Genomic DNA, 16,433 nt, shown 5'->3' with positions numbered 1-16,433 from the left:
TGCAGCCTGCGCGACGTAGAGCACCAACATACTGTCGAACCACCTGATCGTCGATCGCCGGAGGATCCGGCGGACAACCACCCATCAGCGTTGATGCCTCAAAATTTTCGCGATGACTTAGACGACGACAAATTCTTCGTTGATTTCAACGCCTCCAAGTTTCGCGATGACAGCGATGCTGATAGCTTCATCTCAGATTCATGGTGGTAATCACGAGTACGAACGATAGCGAAGTGCTCGAGAAGGTGGTGGAACTCGAATTCATCCACGACCGGAGCCGCTACCTTCAGATCACAGCTTCCAGTGGTGATGGCGTTCACGACCTCGCCATCTTGACACCAATCTGGAGACTCACATCGCTGTGGATGAAAAACAAAACCCATCAATTTTTTCGGAAAGGATACAAGGACGTATACAGACGGATTGATGGCGATGGCGATCTTTCGTTACTCTGATCACCTAACGGTAGAAGTGGAGGTGAAGGATACAATCGATGCTTCACCGATGGAGATCGCAATGATTTGGGACTTACGAACATAGCAAAGTGCGAATAACGTGTTAAAAGAAATAGAGAGACAAGGGAGAATCTTCTGTTGTATTCATCATCTGTGTTTTTCATATATGTAATATACATTTGTAACGGAAGATAATAATGGTAGACATAAATGTGACCGTTACATCAGTTACATAATCAACTCATAATGTCCACACTTAATTATATTTATAACACTTTTTAACTTCTTGTACTAACATTTATTTTGTTATTTTTACGCATGTATTAAAAAAAATCAAGTCAAAGGCAGTATGGGTTAAATCAAAGATGACACTCATATAGACAACGAAAATCCAACCTACTACATTGGTTGCAACTATTGTGATAAGAAGAATAATTGTAATGAAGGTATTCAATTTCGTTACATGTTTTGTGGTCATGCAAATGCAATTTCTATCAAAAGGTAAAATCATGATTTCTCAACATACTTATACACATATTTATAGTATTATTATCTCATAGTAATCATGAGTCATATCTAAAAACATAATAAGTGTGAATGAGAGTTATACCCTTCATTTATATTCGCTTTTTCCGTTAAGTTTTTTATACAATAATATATATATATATATATATATATATATATATATATATATATATATATATATATATATATATATATATATATATATATATATAAATATATATATATATATATATATATACACACACACACACACACACACACGCACCTTAAGCACAAAATCCACGCATCTTAAGTTTCAACAACTATTCACATTAAGCACAAACCACACGCACCTTAAGCATAAAACTCACGCACCATAATCGCAACAGAAAATGGAAATGATGGCTTTGATTTTTAAAAGCTCCAAAAAAAAAAAAAAACTTGATACACCCACTTTTACAATTGAAGTTAGGTGTCAGCCCCAAAGCCGGGGAGGAATGCCAACGACCTAAACAGTTGCATCTATTTGTGAAGATAATTCAACTTCATCAATTATCGTTAGTAAAAAGAAACTTGCCTTTAGAGAATCTAGCAATTTAGTAGAAGATAATTTGCCTCCCTCAAATGTTGACAATCACTATGCTAGGGAGAAACATTCAAGACTTGAGTGATTTGTTGTGATTTTTATTTATAATGTCTTGTCCAAAATTTGAGTGATCTATTGTGATTTTTATTTATGATGTCTTGATGCTATTTTTTTTTTACTATTACAGAAATCTATGACAATGTCTATATGAAAGCTATCATATATTTTTATAATAAAATATAGACACAAATAATAGTTCTTAAAATCTAGACACTTGACGCTGCATAATTTTGGCTTCATAAAAAACAGGAAAATATTATGTGTACAATGTACTCTCATTTTCTACTCTCAACTTTATTCCCACACACAAAAATTTTTGAGGTAGACATTTGTATTGGACCACTTGAAAAAAATAGCTTATCAGTGTCCGCCACATCAGGGAATAAGATTTAAAAGTTCATGTAGTAGAACTTTAAAAAAGACAAGGTAAAGAAAAACAAGAAACAAAGACACATGACACAACCGAAAAAAAAAAAAAACAAAAACAAAAAAAAAAACAAAAACAAAAAAAAAAAGGGGGGTAGAGGGACACATATGAGCTCTATGTCTATACCTCGCTACATGGCTCGACCATGCTCACCTCTAGTAGCACACCCTCTATAATGGCAGAGTTGCCGACTTTCTCCAAGCTTAGGTGGGTTCCAGCGATTTGGTGTTAAGTCTCATATAGCTAAGTTGATTTGATTTATCTCTTCATGTGTTTGGAGCGGATTCATGGAATTTATGATATAGTCTAGCGAAGTTAGAAAATTTAGATTGTTAAAAGAAAAAATCATAAGCCAAACACCTTGTGCTTAGATGGTACTTCTGTGGTTCCCCTTGAGAGAATGTCAAAAAAGTATAGAACAGATATTACCTTATAATAGAGTCCATAGTGTTCAAAAAAAAAAAAAAAAAAAAAAAAAAAACCATAAATGGAGGCAAAGTATAACCCAATGACCAAACTACCCCTTTTTTTTTTTAAATACTAAAAAAATGATGGAGAGTTGGAGACTGCAACCCGGTATAAAACCTCAGAAGCACAGATAGGGCGGGAAATCAAGCAACCCTTGCGGAGGGAAATCCATCGCTTCTTGCCTTCTTGGTCGTCTCGACCCGACCCATCACCAGCGGACCCGTAAATGGCCGAAATCGAAACGCTAGGCATCCTCGATGAGATTCAGTCCCTTGTTTCTGACAAGCTTCAAGTGGTAACGCACACACACTTTCTCTCTCTGTGCCTATACTTTTCATTATTCCGTTGACACACTCACATAAATTAGTTATCGATTTTGGTCTGTGTTAATCGCTTGTTATGAGTAATGTCTAAACAAAATTCGGAAATCTTCAAGATTATGGTTTTACTCTTTAGTTCAAAATGGTGAATATAATACAATTGATGTACATATTCTCCAAAAAAATAAAAATAATACAATTGATATACACATCAATGGATACGCTTAATTAATTATGATAATAATGAATAATTTCAATCACAATATCAAACTATAAATAATCCATGAAACACGGAGTTTAATTAACTAAGTATTTCTCAGATAGTGGTGCAAAATTTAATTTTTACCCTCTGGGAATCAAATCCATGACCTCTTGGTCATGGAGCCCCTCCTCAGCTAACTCAGCTTCATTGGCTTTTCAATAGTAAATGTAGAGTCTATTGTTTGTGACTTTACTCTTTGAAATTCAAATTCTATGCTCGGAACTCACCCGAATTTGTCCAATTGCATTTGCCGTGCTAAACACAAGGAATGGTTAGAAAAGCCACACAGATTGCCTTGGCATGAAACATGATTTGTTTGTTTAATTCTCACTGAGGTGTCTGTATAGGTGTCCTACAAGTGGTTGAGTCAGAATTTTTTGGTGTCTTCAAATGCTGCAAAGAGGTGAGGGTATCTGTGAAAGATTTGTTTTGGAAAGGAAATTTAGTTTCTCTTTCTTTGTTGTGCTGAAAATATTTGCTTGTGCTTTTATAGTCTGCTTCAGGAGTTTGTTGAGAAGCATGGCAACGGTGTAGAAGTTGTTTATAGCTTGTCTGGCTGGTTGAAGAATAATCCTTCAGCCTACCATGTGCAGCTTGTCTCAAGTCCTAAACTTGCAGGTTTTATATTCTTCATTCTGATTGTAATTATGTTGATCTTTTTTCATGTGTTACATAAACAACTCCCCACCCCAACCAAAAAAAAAAAAAATTAACTTTGTTCTGTGGATCAATATTTGGTATATTGTTCTTCAGTCTCCACTCTCTTGTTCAATAATTTGTTTTCTTTTTTGGCTTTATTGTGGTGCCAAAATTTTATATTAAGTTGTAATGTTATAGCATATGAAAACTGACTGATTCACATGCAGAAGCCAAACAAGAATTCAATGAAAATTGCTCGATTCAGGTCTACAGTGTACAAGCTTGCATCCCAAAGGATCCAGCAGCCCTTTGGAATGCTGAATTTGTCCAAGCTGAGGAGCTCTTTAAGCAGCCTCCAGTTGATAATTGTTTCTGGGATAACAGGTCTTAGGCATTTAGCTTTCATTTTGACTCATGCTGAGTCATTGTTAGTTTTAGCCAGTATATTTATATTTTGACACCGATTCTCCAATGAAATGCAAACTTATTCAGTGTATCTAGCTTCTTCTTAATAACTTACTGCACATTGATACTTCAGGTTTTGTGGAGTTTCAAATTCCTCTGTTAAGAGGAACGCTGAGGGATCATCTGCAATCACTGGTGCCCCTCCGGCAAAAAGTGCAGGGGCATTAGGGGTTTCAAAAAGTAAACTCACAAGCCAGAGTGTAGCTATGCAACAACCTCAACAGAAAAAGGTTCAACAGGGAGACCCTAGAACCAATATGCATTCCCCCTCTATGGTTAATGATGTCAAGAATGAAATCCCTGAGGCTAGAGTTAGTAACCTAGCTATAGATAAAGAGAAGATCACTCAACCTCTGGCAAAGAAGAAGAAGGTTCAGACTGACAAAACATCTGCTGGGAATGGAGGTGCATTGGCTAATATGTGGGGTCGTGCAACCGCAAAGTCAAAAGCTGACTGCATCTCAACAGAAACTAACAACGCCATACCCAATTCAGCTGGTTTTTCCTTTTCAAATTTTATCCCTTGACTTCAAAATGTGTATTCTTTGATTAACTTGATTTTACTAGTGTTCCTGTTCCTCACTTACCTTTTGTTTTGAATTTGCTTGTGTTATTGGCTAGTGCAGATGCTCAAATATGTGCTCGTGAAGAGGTAGAAGATGGAAACAGCAATGAAGATGGTGAAGATGTCAACATTAAGAGATCTAATGGTAAAGGAAGCCGAAAGAGGAGAGTTGTTTTTGATTCCTCAGATGAGGAAGGGGAAGATGCAGTGAACCTAGCATCACCAGATCCTCCAAAAACTAGAACTTCTATGGTAAAACAAAATTCGAATGCTCCTGAGCTGGAGAAGGCCTTACATTTTGAGGAAAATGAGAAAACTGATATGCAATTGAAGGGAGAATCTTTAGCTAACATGGAATCTAAGATTTCCTCGTCGGATATATTGGGCCATGGTCCAAGTAATGATGCAAATACAGGGGTTAAAATGACTGATGATGCTCCAAAATCACCCCAAAGAAAGAAAGTATTAAAGACACGAATCGATGAGCGTGGAAGAGAAGGTATGGCAATTTCTTATATCAATATAATATGATTTTTTTTTTCTCATGTGATTACTTATGTTGGGAAGACTTTGGGACTGTCTTGTACTCTTGTGCAGTTTGAATTTCCCTGATTCCCTCTATTGTAAGCCAACCACTCTAGCCCTCTAGGGATGTCATGTTCTGTTCTAGAAGCTAGAACTTGAGAAATTGATAAAGTATATTTTATACCCTGTTTTCACATTCACTTGTTTTGCACTTCCAGTTACTGAGGTTGTTTGGGAGGGTGAGGAGGTGACGAAACCTGATGCTAATCTGACAAAGAAAGCAGAAAACAAAGTAGCCAATGATGCAGTTGAAAGGTAAATATATTCAATGTATTGTTCTCTGTACTTCCAGCAAAAGTATCCAGGACAATTACTTCCTTTCTCTCACTAATTTCATCTCAAAAACAGATATGATAATAGTAAATTAAGAGAATGATAAAAGATCAGTTATAGAAGTATTTGACTTTTTGTGTTATCGTCAGTCATCACTTTCATGTCGTCTTTCCTTGAATTGCTGGAAACTGCCTTTTGAGGCTCTCCCAACGGAAAAGGTCTGCCTGAACTATAATGATACTCCGTATCTCTTAAACAGATATACATTGTTAAACGGATATGCATGCAAGAAGGGATCAAATACATTCAGATTCAGGTGCATTGTAACATGTTTAGCAAGTACTAGTGCTGCCTCTATTCAAAATTTATGATGGCTAAAGATAAAGCTTTTTGCATAAAGAAAATACATGAACATATTCACATGGTACCTATGGCCCTAGTTACATTAAAAAAGAAGTTGGTGTTAAGGAATTTTCTTTTTGACCATCATGCTTTCCTCCAATTCAAGATCTATTTCCGGAATCACAAGTAGTTTGCTTAATTCTGGAGAGTGATTCTCGAGTTCATTCATCTTTTGTACATCATTCTGGAGAGTGTCTCCCAATGACTTGTCGCTTTAAAGTTTGGCATTACACACTTTCTTAACACATGCCACTATTTCAGACCACCTGCACCTAAGAAGCCAAATGCGATTGGAAGCAATGCTCCATCAAACCAAGCAGCCAAAGTCGGAAATAAGAAGGGTGGGAACAAAGACCCTAAGCAAGGGAATATTCTCTCATTCTTCAAAAGGGTTTAAAGGCAGATTGATGAAATTCTTTCTTGTAGTGGCTGGCTCTTGAAATTTGATTTTCGTGTAGCACTGGCATAACTTCTGTATGACTCAGGCCCTTTGAAAGTGTAGTTTTGTGCCACAAACATAGTGTCATTGGACTAAATGTACTTCTTAGCAATATGAATCCTTATACTCACTCGATCCTTCTATTGTCTGCGATGTTTTGCCCTTACCTTCAGGTGTATAGACATTTTCTTTTATTTTTGTGATTTGAATATTTACATTCCAAAAGTTTGAGTCGATATCAAGTGAACATTGATCGATATTTCTTTATACTTGTTCATGGAGTAACAATTTATCATTTTAGTCTCGAATAGGAACAAATTCTTTTACATGAGTACATCTGTACATGACATGTTCTGATTCTTTCAGAAGTTTACGATTTTTATTACTTTTATTTTCTATATATGTCAGCTTCCTTGAGGCATGGTGTGACAGATTTTGGGTATAAATGTAGAGGGCTGTGAGGCTATGAAATTGAAAGGAATATTTTTCAAGAAAAACAACAAGGCATAGAAAAAGCTGAGGTCCATAATCACTGGGAATCCCCCTGGTGGCTGGTCCCAATCTTCTACGACAGGGAGGGACCAACATTAATATTCTCCTGAGTATGAGTATTTATCCCCTAATATAACTCAATTGGTTGATGATGAACGACGAATTTTATTGTGGGTCATGGTCTATGTAGTAGAGTAGACCATGAAGTATCATTTTAATTATATTTTAGTTTCATTTGATAATATTGTTTTGTTTTTTAGTTCTATTTTCTTATTTAATAATTCTACTATAGTTTCATTTAACGATCATAACGATGTGTAAACCATGGTCCATTGTATAACAACTGATGATAAATTTAAGTTTTAAGTTTTAAGGTAAAGATAAGTGAGGCAATCGAATTTAGTATTTTCTCCGGGCTGCATGCATATATGGTATATACATACGCACGTACATCTGAATATATATATATATATATATATATATATATATATATATATATATATATATATTGTAACGTTTATCCGTTACTATTATTATAACATTAGGATAAGTTATGATAATATTCAGTATTTGATATGTGGTGCAACACTAATAACCTAATAGCTAGACTACCATTATGATTAGGAGTCTGGTTAGGGTTTAGGAGACCTAAAGACAATCAACCACAATGATGGCCAATGGTTATATAAGGTCACTAGTCCTCTCACTGCTCACATTACATACCTCATACACCATCTAGAGAGAGCTGAGTAAAGTGAGAGACAAAGCACTTATCATCTCTGCAGCAGTCCGGATCGCTCAACCGTAAGAAGAACTATGGCTGGAGGTTAGTACGATCCTATTATCACATATAAGATTATGCATGTGATATTTTAGTCTAACAGTTGGTATCAGTCGCCATAAATAATCTCTGCCTAGTTTTTTTTTAATTGCTTAAATGTTTGCACATTTATATATTTTGTTATATAATTGAAATACATGTGTAAATATTCTTGAGTATGCAATTAAATTTTCTGGACTGCTGAAAATAATTTTCCGCATTAAGAATTAATTAAAAAAAAAAAATTCAAATTTTGGATTTTTGCCACTGTTTCGCCGTTTCTACCGGATGAGGTTCGCCGGTCTTGAGTACGTCGCTGGCGGCTCATCGTTGACGGAGGAGAACGCCGGAAGTTTACATAAAAACTACTCCGGTCATTCTTCCTTCAGTACTGTCGATGATGGAGCTTCGTTTTTCCGGTGATGGAGCGACGACGACGTACAGGGTTCAGTCGGCCGGCGAACGGCGTTGGCGTTGGTTGGCGGTCAGGCGGCGTCTGCGCTGGGTTTCCCAGCGACGGTGCTACTGTCTGCTCTCCTTCCAGCGTCCTTTGGTTGTTGTTGTCGCCGGTTTCCTGTTGCTGGTCTGTTCGTTGCTGCTACTGCTTACGTTAGAAAATTGAAGAAGATGATGATGTTATGTTAATGGGCCAGGTCTGGCCCAATTTGGGCTAGACCTGGGCTCACTAAGAAAAAAAAATTGTAATTTTTTTTTAAATTGGCCCTGTTATGGTTTTGGGTCAAACCTGAATTGATATTTGGACTACATCAATTCATTCAGATTAACATCTTCATCATATTCGGACTTCTTCTAATTAAATTATCCAATTGAAATTTTTTTTATTAAGTCTATTATTAAATTATTGTTCAACTTTGAATAATTATTCAGTTTTAATTCTTCAGTTGAATTTTAATTTAATAATGTTTCAGATTAAATTGTATTAAGTGTTGCAATTTAATTATGGAGTATTTTGTGAGTAATATGCATAATCTGAGCATGCTATGTATCTCTTTATTGCAATAATTATTTGACTGTTATAATTATATGCCTAGCAAAGCATGTTCATTAAGAAAAATTTAGAGCCTTTTAGGTCTGAATTATATGCTATGCCTGAATTAGTGCCTTTTAGGTGAATTAGTGCCTTTCAGGTTAGATTATGCATATTATTACTCAACCTTCAGTTATTACTCCACTCGTGTTTTATCAAGTTCCTAAAGCACATTAAGTACATAAACAATTCGTAGTTTTACCCTATTCAAAGCCTTATCCATAGGTGAAACTACTCTTTAGATCTCTCAAACGATTTTACTTCAAAAATGAGAACACATGAATTAGGGAAGTTTCTTGGGGAGGAATACTAGTTCTATGGCCCTGGCTTAAAAGCCTTGTTGCTACTAGTCCCCTTGCGACGCTACTCTGTCTAAGGAGTTGGTATTTAACCGAGCTTCGTCTCGATCAACTTTCCTGGGAGTATACCTAAGGATTGTCTATCATATTTTGGTTTAATCTGTTTGATTATTAGGTTTTCTTGCTAATGTGATTATGTTCTTTGGTTAATTAAAGAGTAGCCACAGCATCTTTAATTTTTCCAAAATTACATATTAAGTTTTACTCACATAAAGCTAATGCAAGAATATTGTAATTCACTCTGCGTGATATGGCAAAATTTAGCCCACAGGCAATTTTGTTATATTTGTAGGGTGAATTAGGATGAAATACCATACTATGATCATAATTTGCCCACAGGGATTATGTATCGGCATATAGTTTTGGTAGTTTTGTCATTAAGGGTGGAAAAATTAAAATCGCCCCCATTTCGTTTCCACCATTCAGTTTTGGTAAATTCATTATGCGTAAAAATTTAGCCCACAGGCAATTTTTATGGCATCCGAATTTATCTTTTGCATAATTTTACATTGGTAATATTGTGTACTTCAGTATCTCTCTCTAATTTTGTGCCTCGAAAATATTCTAACCAAGCTTTCAATTTTTCTTTTACAGTCACTCTTCCAATCACTCAATCAATAACAATTGATATTCCTATCCTCAATTATGACAATCACAAAGAGTGGAAAGACGCTGTTTTATTGAATTTAGGAATATTGGGGTTTGATTATGCTCTTCGCAATAAGAAGCCTGCTGAGCTTACTGCGGAAAGCACTGAGGAACAAAAAACGCTATACGAGCGATGGGCAATAGCCAATCGCTTAGGCGTATTCCTCATTAAGTCTAAAATTGCCAGAGAGATTCGTGGTCCCGTCGATGATATTGAGAACATTGAGCCATTACTCAAAGCCATCGATGAGCAATTTGTTGACGCGAATAAATCTCTGGCAAGTACCCTGATAATGAAGTTTATCAATATGTGTCTTTCCACTGTCAAGGGAACGCGGAAACACATCATGGAACTCAGGGACATTGCGGCACAATTGAAGAAGTTGAAAATTATTCTTCCAGATGCCTTTGTGGTGCACTTTGCACTAAATACCCTATCTCAGGAATATAGCGCGTTTAAAATTGCCTATAATACACATAAGGATGAATGGTCTATCAATCAATTGATTACCATGTGTACTCAAGAGGAAACGCGACTTGTAACTGAGCTTGGGGAAAGTGCTTTAATGGCCACAACAAGGCCTAAAAGAATGTCTGGAAAGCCTAAGGGACTTACCATAGCTGCTAAGGGGAAACTAACCCCGAAAGCAGACATTAAGAAGATACAAAAGTGTTTCTTTTGCAAAAAGAAGGGACACATGAAGAAAGATTGTATCAAGTTTCAGAAATGGATGTCCCAAAAAGGTAACATTTCATCTTCTTTCGTTTGTTTCGAATCTAACATGTCAGAAGTTAATACTAATTCCTGGTGGGTTGACTCTGGTTCAACAATCCACATTGCAAACTCTTTGCAGGATATGACAAAACTGAGACAGCCAAAGGGAACTGAGTGTAGCATCTTCTCTGGAAACAAGATTGCGTCACCAGGATAAGTTATGATAATATTCAGTATTTGATATGTGGTGCAACACTAATAACCTAATAGCTAGACTACCATTATGATTAGGAGTCTGGTTAGGGTTTAGGAGACCTAAAGACAATCAACCACAATGATGGCCAGTGGTTATATAAGGTCACTAGTCCTCTCACTGCTCACATTACATACCTCATACACCATCTAGAGAGAGCTGAGTAAAGTGAGAGACAAAGCACTTATCATCTCTGCAGCAGTCCGGATCGCTCAACCGTAAGAAGAACTATGGCTGGAGGTTAGTACGATCCTATTATCACATATAAGATTATGCATGTGATATTTTAGTCTAACATATATATATATATATATATATATATATATATATATATATATATATATATATGAAGCTCTGATTGGTCTTTTAATGCAGAAAGAATGCATATGAGTTTTGTATGAATGCCTATACAATACAAGCAACCTTGTTTCTGTTCTTAACCTCTTCACCCAGTCTTTAAGGTTAGAGATCACTGCACGTATCATCTCATTCTGTTATTAAAGATTGGATTTTTTTCATCACTTTCTTTAATCCATCAAAGTTTGGTTCTTGGAATTCCAAGCCATATATGCCCAGAGTTTTTATTGGTCACCAAATCTTTTTATTTTCTGGTGTGGTTTCATCTGTTCAGTTCATGATTTGATGCAATTTTTTTTCTTCTTCTTTTAAATCTATATTTTTGTACTCTGTATGTTTTATATACATATAATTGTGAAAAAGTCTGTTTTTCTGAGGTGTGGCTTCTTACAGGAGGAGGTAGAGTCATGAAGGTGCTTTTCTGCATTCGATCTTCTGTGACAAAACGAAACTGAAAACTCACTCACAAAAGACGAAATTTCCTCGTTCCAAGGGTCCCACCCACACTCTGACCTTTCTGAAAGGTAAGAATTGAAACTCCTATTTAATTTCTTAATGGTGATGAGGTGTTGTTTGTCTCCACACTCATATCCTAGGAGTTGAAATGGGGTAAACAAGTAAAATCTAATTTTAGAATAGAAGAGGGAAAGTAGAATGTAAATATAAAAGAGATAGAGAGAAAGAAAGGAGGGAGAGGCAATTAAGAATCTTAATATAATAATTAAGCTAATAATACATCGTTAAAATAAAGTCTCTAATTTTAGCAAATTCCTATGTCTAAGCTCGTATCGGGTATCAACTCTCAAGGGACATAAATTAGGAAAGCCTTTTCTACAAATGTACGTGTTTTTGTCCATTGGAATAATTTTGGCTCAATATCAAGGATTAAATTGAATAGGTATTTGTGGCTCAAGATTCTATTTGTTTAGTAGTGTAATGGTTAGGCATTGTTTAGTATTATCATTAACACATCCACTGGGGATTCATGCCTGGGATAATTAGGTATTAAAAGGGTGAAATGATGTAGGATACTCATGCTCATGTTGTTTAGGAAGTACTGTTATGTTTAAGGTGACAAAGCTAATGTTAGTTGTTACTTTGCTAGCAATTGGAAAATTCTTGCCCACAAAAGCTAAAATTCTCTCGCCCCAAGAGTCTCCACACCCCGACTCGACAGGATAAATCACGGCGACTAAACAGTTTCTTAGGTGGGAAAATCAGTGTCTGGTACCCAGCCACCACTTTGAGTATAACTCCCACACTACGGTTGTCAAGTCTCGGTCCTGTGCCCTTTACTCATAATTTACGACTTGAAAACCAACTGAGCTATCCTTGCGCGCTCAATTAGAAAATTCTCACTTAAGAAGTGCACGAGCACACTAACAAAGCAAGGGCAAGAAATTAAAGCTAGGTTTCGATTCTTGTGAACACACTAACAATCTATCGTGTGAAAGAAAGTCGTCAATAGGCATTTTACTCATGCAGAAAGTAAATTTGGTTCAACAACTACACTCAATGGTAAGGGAATGTTAAAGTCATGCAGCTAACAGCATGAATGCAAATCTCATGTAAATGTTGGATGTCATCAAATTAGGGAAACATGACTTCATGAAAAGTGGAATAATTCAATTCCTTTGGACAAATGAGTCTAGCCAATCCCAATAAAGGTGGTAATCTTTGTCTACTGCACTTGGAACAATTCATATAATTGTTATCTTTTGAGCTTTGTTTATCAAATGGTCAGCTGAAATGATTTGTTACCTTTTGAATTTTTACTGGAATGGGACATATTATTATATTCCCTGCAATTAAGGGGAAAGGAAATTTGTCTTTTTTGTGATTGCAATGTTTTGATAGATTTGGTATCTTAATTCTCCTTTCATCTTTCCCCTTTAGCTGTAGCTGATATTGAGGTGAAATCACTCTCAACTTGGATTACTCAACCCTCACTTTGACTTGTGCCAACATGTAGTTATTGGCAATCTTCTTTGTATAGAACACAATTTTTAAGTGAAAATTGAAAAGGAAAAACTACAGGCCTTTTTGGGTCAAGGCAAGACAAAGGATTCTACTATTTTGTTGTAATAGTACATGTACATAGTCAAGTTCTAATAGAACCTAGCCGGTAAATTATGCTGTGAGCATGTGCTCATCATGCACATGGTGCGTACGAATCTATATCTATAAATTCTATACTGTAGATCCATAATTTCTAGAATCTCGGTGAGCTAAAATTTATACTTTAGATTCCAATTGTTGAACCATGTTTTCACAAATCAGTGCAGTATAGAAATTATGGATCCACTGTATAGAAATTATGGATCTACTGTATTTAAATTATGGATCCTACAGTTTTAGAAATTATGAATCTAAAGTATAAATTTTAGTTCACTGAGAGTCTAAAATTTATGGATCTACAGTATAGAAATTATGGATATAGATTCGTGCGCACCATGCAAGGTGGGCACGTGCTCACAGCATAACGATTGAAGCTAGCCATTAATGCAGACTTCTTAGTGTGCATTGGGTCCCTATCTAGATGGGTTCCAATATCTTGGGCCAACCTTCTTAGTGTGTACTGGGTTCTTGTGACTCTAGCCAACAAAGGATCACAAGGAGGTAAACCAGTCTAGATTATTCATAGCTTATCGGCTTAAACTAAGAAGGTCAAGAGGTCACTCCTTTTGAGAGTTGGAACTTGTAACCTTGTAGTTACCAAGTCAAGTCAACAACGTGATCGACTTGGCTGGAGTGACCCCGGACCAACTTTCTCATACTTAATAGATTTTTTGGGACCTCTAAACTAATCGGGCTTCAATGGGCCAAGAGTATTAACCCCAACACTCATCACATGAGAAGCTACATTGCAGTGATGTTCAAGTATGGGCTATGGATTTTCACTTTTCTATGTTTCATCTTCTGCACCTTTATGATCACTTTTCTCCTCAATCTTTGAAAACCACTTTTGTTTTGGAAAGAAAGTAAACATGACAAAACTAAAATAAATTCCACATGCCTGTAATGGCCTCGATCTAAGTGTTAAAGCAAACATCTTTTTCTCTTGTGGAACCATACAATCATGAATCATGTAGAGGGTGGTCAACACCATGATTATATTGTTGCTTTTCTGAATTCAAATGTTGTTGTATGAATTTATTCATTTTTTGGTGCAGATGAGATGGATGCAGTTATGCAGTCCAGCATTTCCCAGAACAAGAGCAAATTGAGGCGCGCTTTCTCTAAAGTTTTTCACATTCAGTTTGTCATAGGAGCTGGCCAGGAGGGGAAACACAAGTCTAATAAGTCCCATGAAAAAAAGGAGAAGAATGGTGATTTTAATGCGCAGTTCAAACGTTTGGATGATGCAGATGAGAAGCTGAGGCTAATTGCAGCAGAAGCTTTTCTTGCCAGAGTGTTTGCTAGCGTGTCAAGTGTTAAGGCGGCGTATGCACAGTTGCAGTTTTCTCAGTCTCCTTATGACCCCGATGGGATTTGCGCTGCAGATAAGATGGTGGTGTCCGAGTTGAAAATCTTGTCGGAGTTAAAACAGTGCTACTTTAAGAAACAGATTGATGATGAGTGTTCTCCCCAGACCACTCTTCTTTTGGCTGAAATTCAAGAGCACAAGTGCAGTCTCAGAACTTATGATATCATGGGGAAGAAGCTGTGTTCTCAGGTTAAGCTAAAGGACTCAGAAATTGCATTTCTGAGGGAGAAATTGGTGGAAATCGATACAGAGAAAAGGGTGTTGGAGAAGAGACTGAATTCAATATCTGTTCCCTCAGAATTATTAAGTCTCAGCTTTTTCATTACATATCTTCTGCAGACAGTGGAATCGATTCAGAGTTTTACTCGGGTGCTTTGCGGGGAGATGGAATCTGCAGGGTGGGATTTAGATGCTGCTGCGAGATCAATTCAACCGGGGGTAGTGTTCTGGAAAGCAAACCACAAACGTTATGCATTTGAATCGTTTGTTTGCGGTGTGATGTTTGATGGTTTCAATTACCAAAACTTGTCAGTTTCTTCAAGTGAGCAGAAGAAACAGCAGGAGAGGCTATTTTTTGACAGATTCATGGAACAGAAATCTGATTATCTCGCCTGGAAACCAAAATCAACATTCGCGACATTCTGCTGCAACAAATACTTGAGGCTCATTCATCCCCGGATGGAAGAATCCCTTTTCGGAAACCTGGACCAGAGGGCCAGGGTGAAATCAGGCAAATACCCCCCAGAGACAGCTTTCTTTACAGCGTTTTCTGAAATGGCAAACCGTGTTTGGCTTCTGCATTGCCTGGCCTTTTCTTTCGACCCCGAGGAGGCATTATCAATCTTCCAGGTTAGCAGAAAAACGCGGTTTTCTGAGATCTTCATGGAGACAGTGAATGAAGAAGCATTCTTGTTATCAGAAACAGAACCCCGGGTAGCTTTCACTGTAGTTCCAGGTTTCAGGATAGGTAAAACTGTTGTTCAATGTCAAGTATATCTGTGTTGACAAAAAAACAATCTGTTTTAGTCATTGAATTGATTGCCAATCAAACATCTACAACTTTTGTGAGGTGTTCTTGAGTGATATGATGTCCAAGATTCTTAGCTAGTATAGGGGTGTGGGGGTATTATATTCTTAGCTGTACATTACATGATTCATTTGCATGCAGCAATATGTTCATTATGTGTACGTGTGATATTGGAATGAGTTGTATATGAAACTTTCAGTTTGTGTTGATTGCATACTAGATTCAAAATCAATCTTATAGCTTTTGGATTTCAGCCATATAATGGAATTTTTGTCATCAAGTTATTGGATAATTGTTATTTTTGCCCATAGAGGGCGTTTGCTACTTTTCCATTAAGTAAATTCCTGAGAATGAAAAATTAATTAACATGTTTGGTGTTATCCTAGAAATATCATAATTAAATTATCTTGAAAATTAATTAAGATATTTAGTTCGTTTAAGTTTTTCTATGATTTTTTTTTAAAAAAAAAAAATCTTTAATATATCATTGCTATATACACACATTAAAATGAAAAAACATAACAAATAATTAAGATTTTAGGGTGTGTTTGGAAACTCGGAAAATGATTTCTGGAAATCATTTTCCGAGTTTTTGGTGTTTGGCTTGGCAAGGAAAAGAGAAGTCAAAGGAAAATGGCTTGAAGTCAATGGAAAATAAACCCTCTTTTATGGAAAATGACTTCCCCTTTTTTTGGGGGAAGTCATTTTCCACTCTTTGTTGTCTACAGCTAAAAATGTTCTAGCCTCCATCAACACCAAAAAGGACAGAATGGAAGC

The 16,433-nt window shown here is 36.4% G+C and overlaps 2 protein-coding genes and 1 long non-coding RNA gene across 3 annotated transcripts; all 3 read left to right on the top strand.

The window, feature by feature from the left end:
- Positions 1 to 2,583: 2,583 nt before the first annotated feature.
- On the top strand, positions 2,584 to 6,653 carry LOC109187539. Its single transcript, XM_019337763.1, has 8 exons — positions 2,584 to 2,795; positions 3,430 to 3,485; positions 3,576 to 3,700; positions 3,949 to 4,105; positions 4,260 to 4,684; positions 4,813 to 5,250; positions 5,495 to 5,591; positions 6,273 to 6,653. Exons 1-8 carry the CDS (start codon positions 2,727 to 2,729, stop codon positions 6,406 to 6,408), a joined length of 1,503 nt encoding a protein of 500 aa, XP_019193308.1. The 5' UTR covers positions 2,584 to 2,726; the 3' UTR covers positions 6,409 to 6,653.
- Positions 6,654 to 11,154: 4,501 nt separating this feature from the next.
- LOC109187557 lies at positions 11,155 to 12,304 on the top strand. Its single transcript, XR_002055278.1, has 3 exons — positions 11,155 to 11,246; positions 11,536 to 11,666; positions 12,248 to 12,304. It is a non-coding gene; the product is annotated as an uncharacterized LOC109187557 (long non-coding RNA).
- A 313-nt stretch (positions 12,305 to 12,617) lies between these two features.
- On the top strand, positions 12,618 to 15,863 carry LOC109187548. Its single transcript, XM_019337776.1, has 2 exons — positions 12,618 to 12,660; positions 14,316 to 15,863. Exon 2 carries the CDS (start codon positions 14,321 to 14,323, stop codon positions 15,632 to 15,634), a length of 1,314 nt encoding a protein of 437 aa, XP_019193321.1. The 5' UTR covers positions 12,618 to 12,660; positions 14,316 to 14,320; the 3' UTR covers positions 15,635 to 15,863.
- Positions 15,864 to 16,433: the final 570 nt, after the last annotated feature.

The sequence above is a fragment of the Ipomoea nil genome, unplaced genomic scaffold, assembly GCF_001879475.1.
Source record: "Ipomoea nil cultivar Tokyo-kokei standard unplaced genomic scaffold, Asagao_1.1 scaffold0191, whole genome shotgun sequence".
NCBI classification, from domain to species: Eukaryota; Viridiplantae; Streptophyta; class Magnoliopsida; order Solanales; family Convolvulaceae; genus Ipomoea; species Ipomoea nil.
The sequence above is the reverse complement of the archived record's forward strand: the minus strand, read 5'-3'. Positions and strand labels throughout refer to the sequence as shown.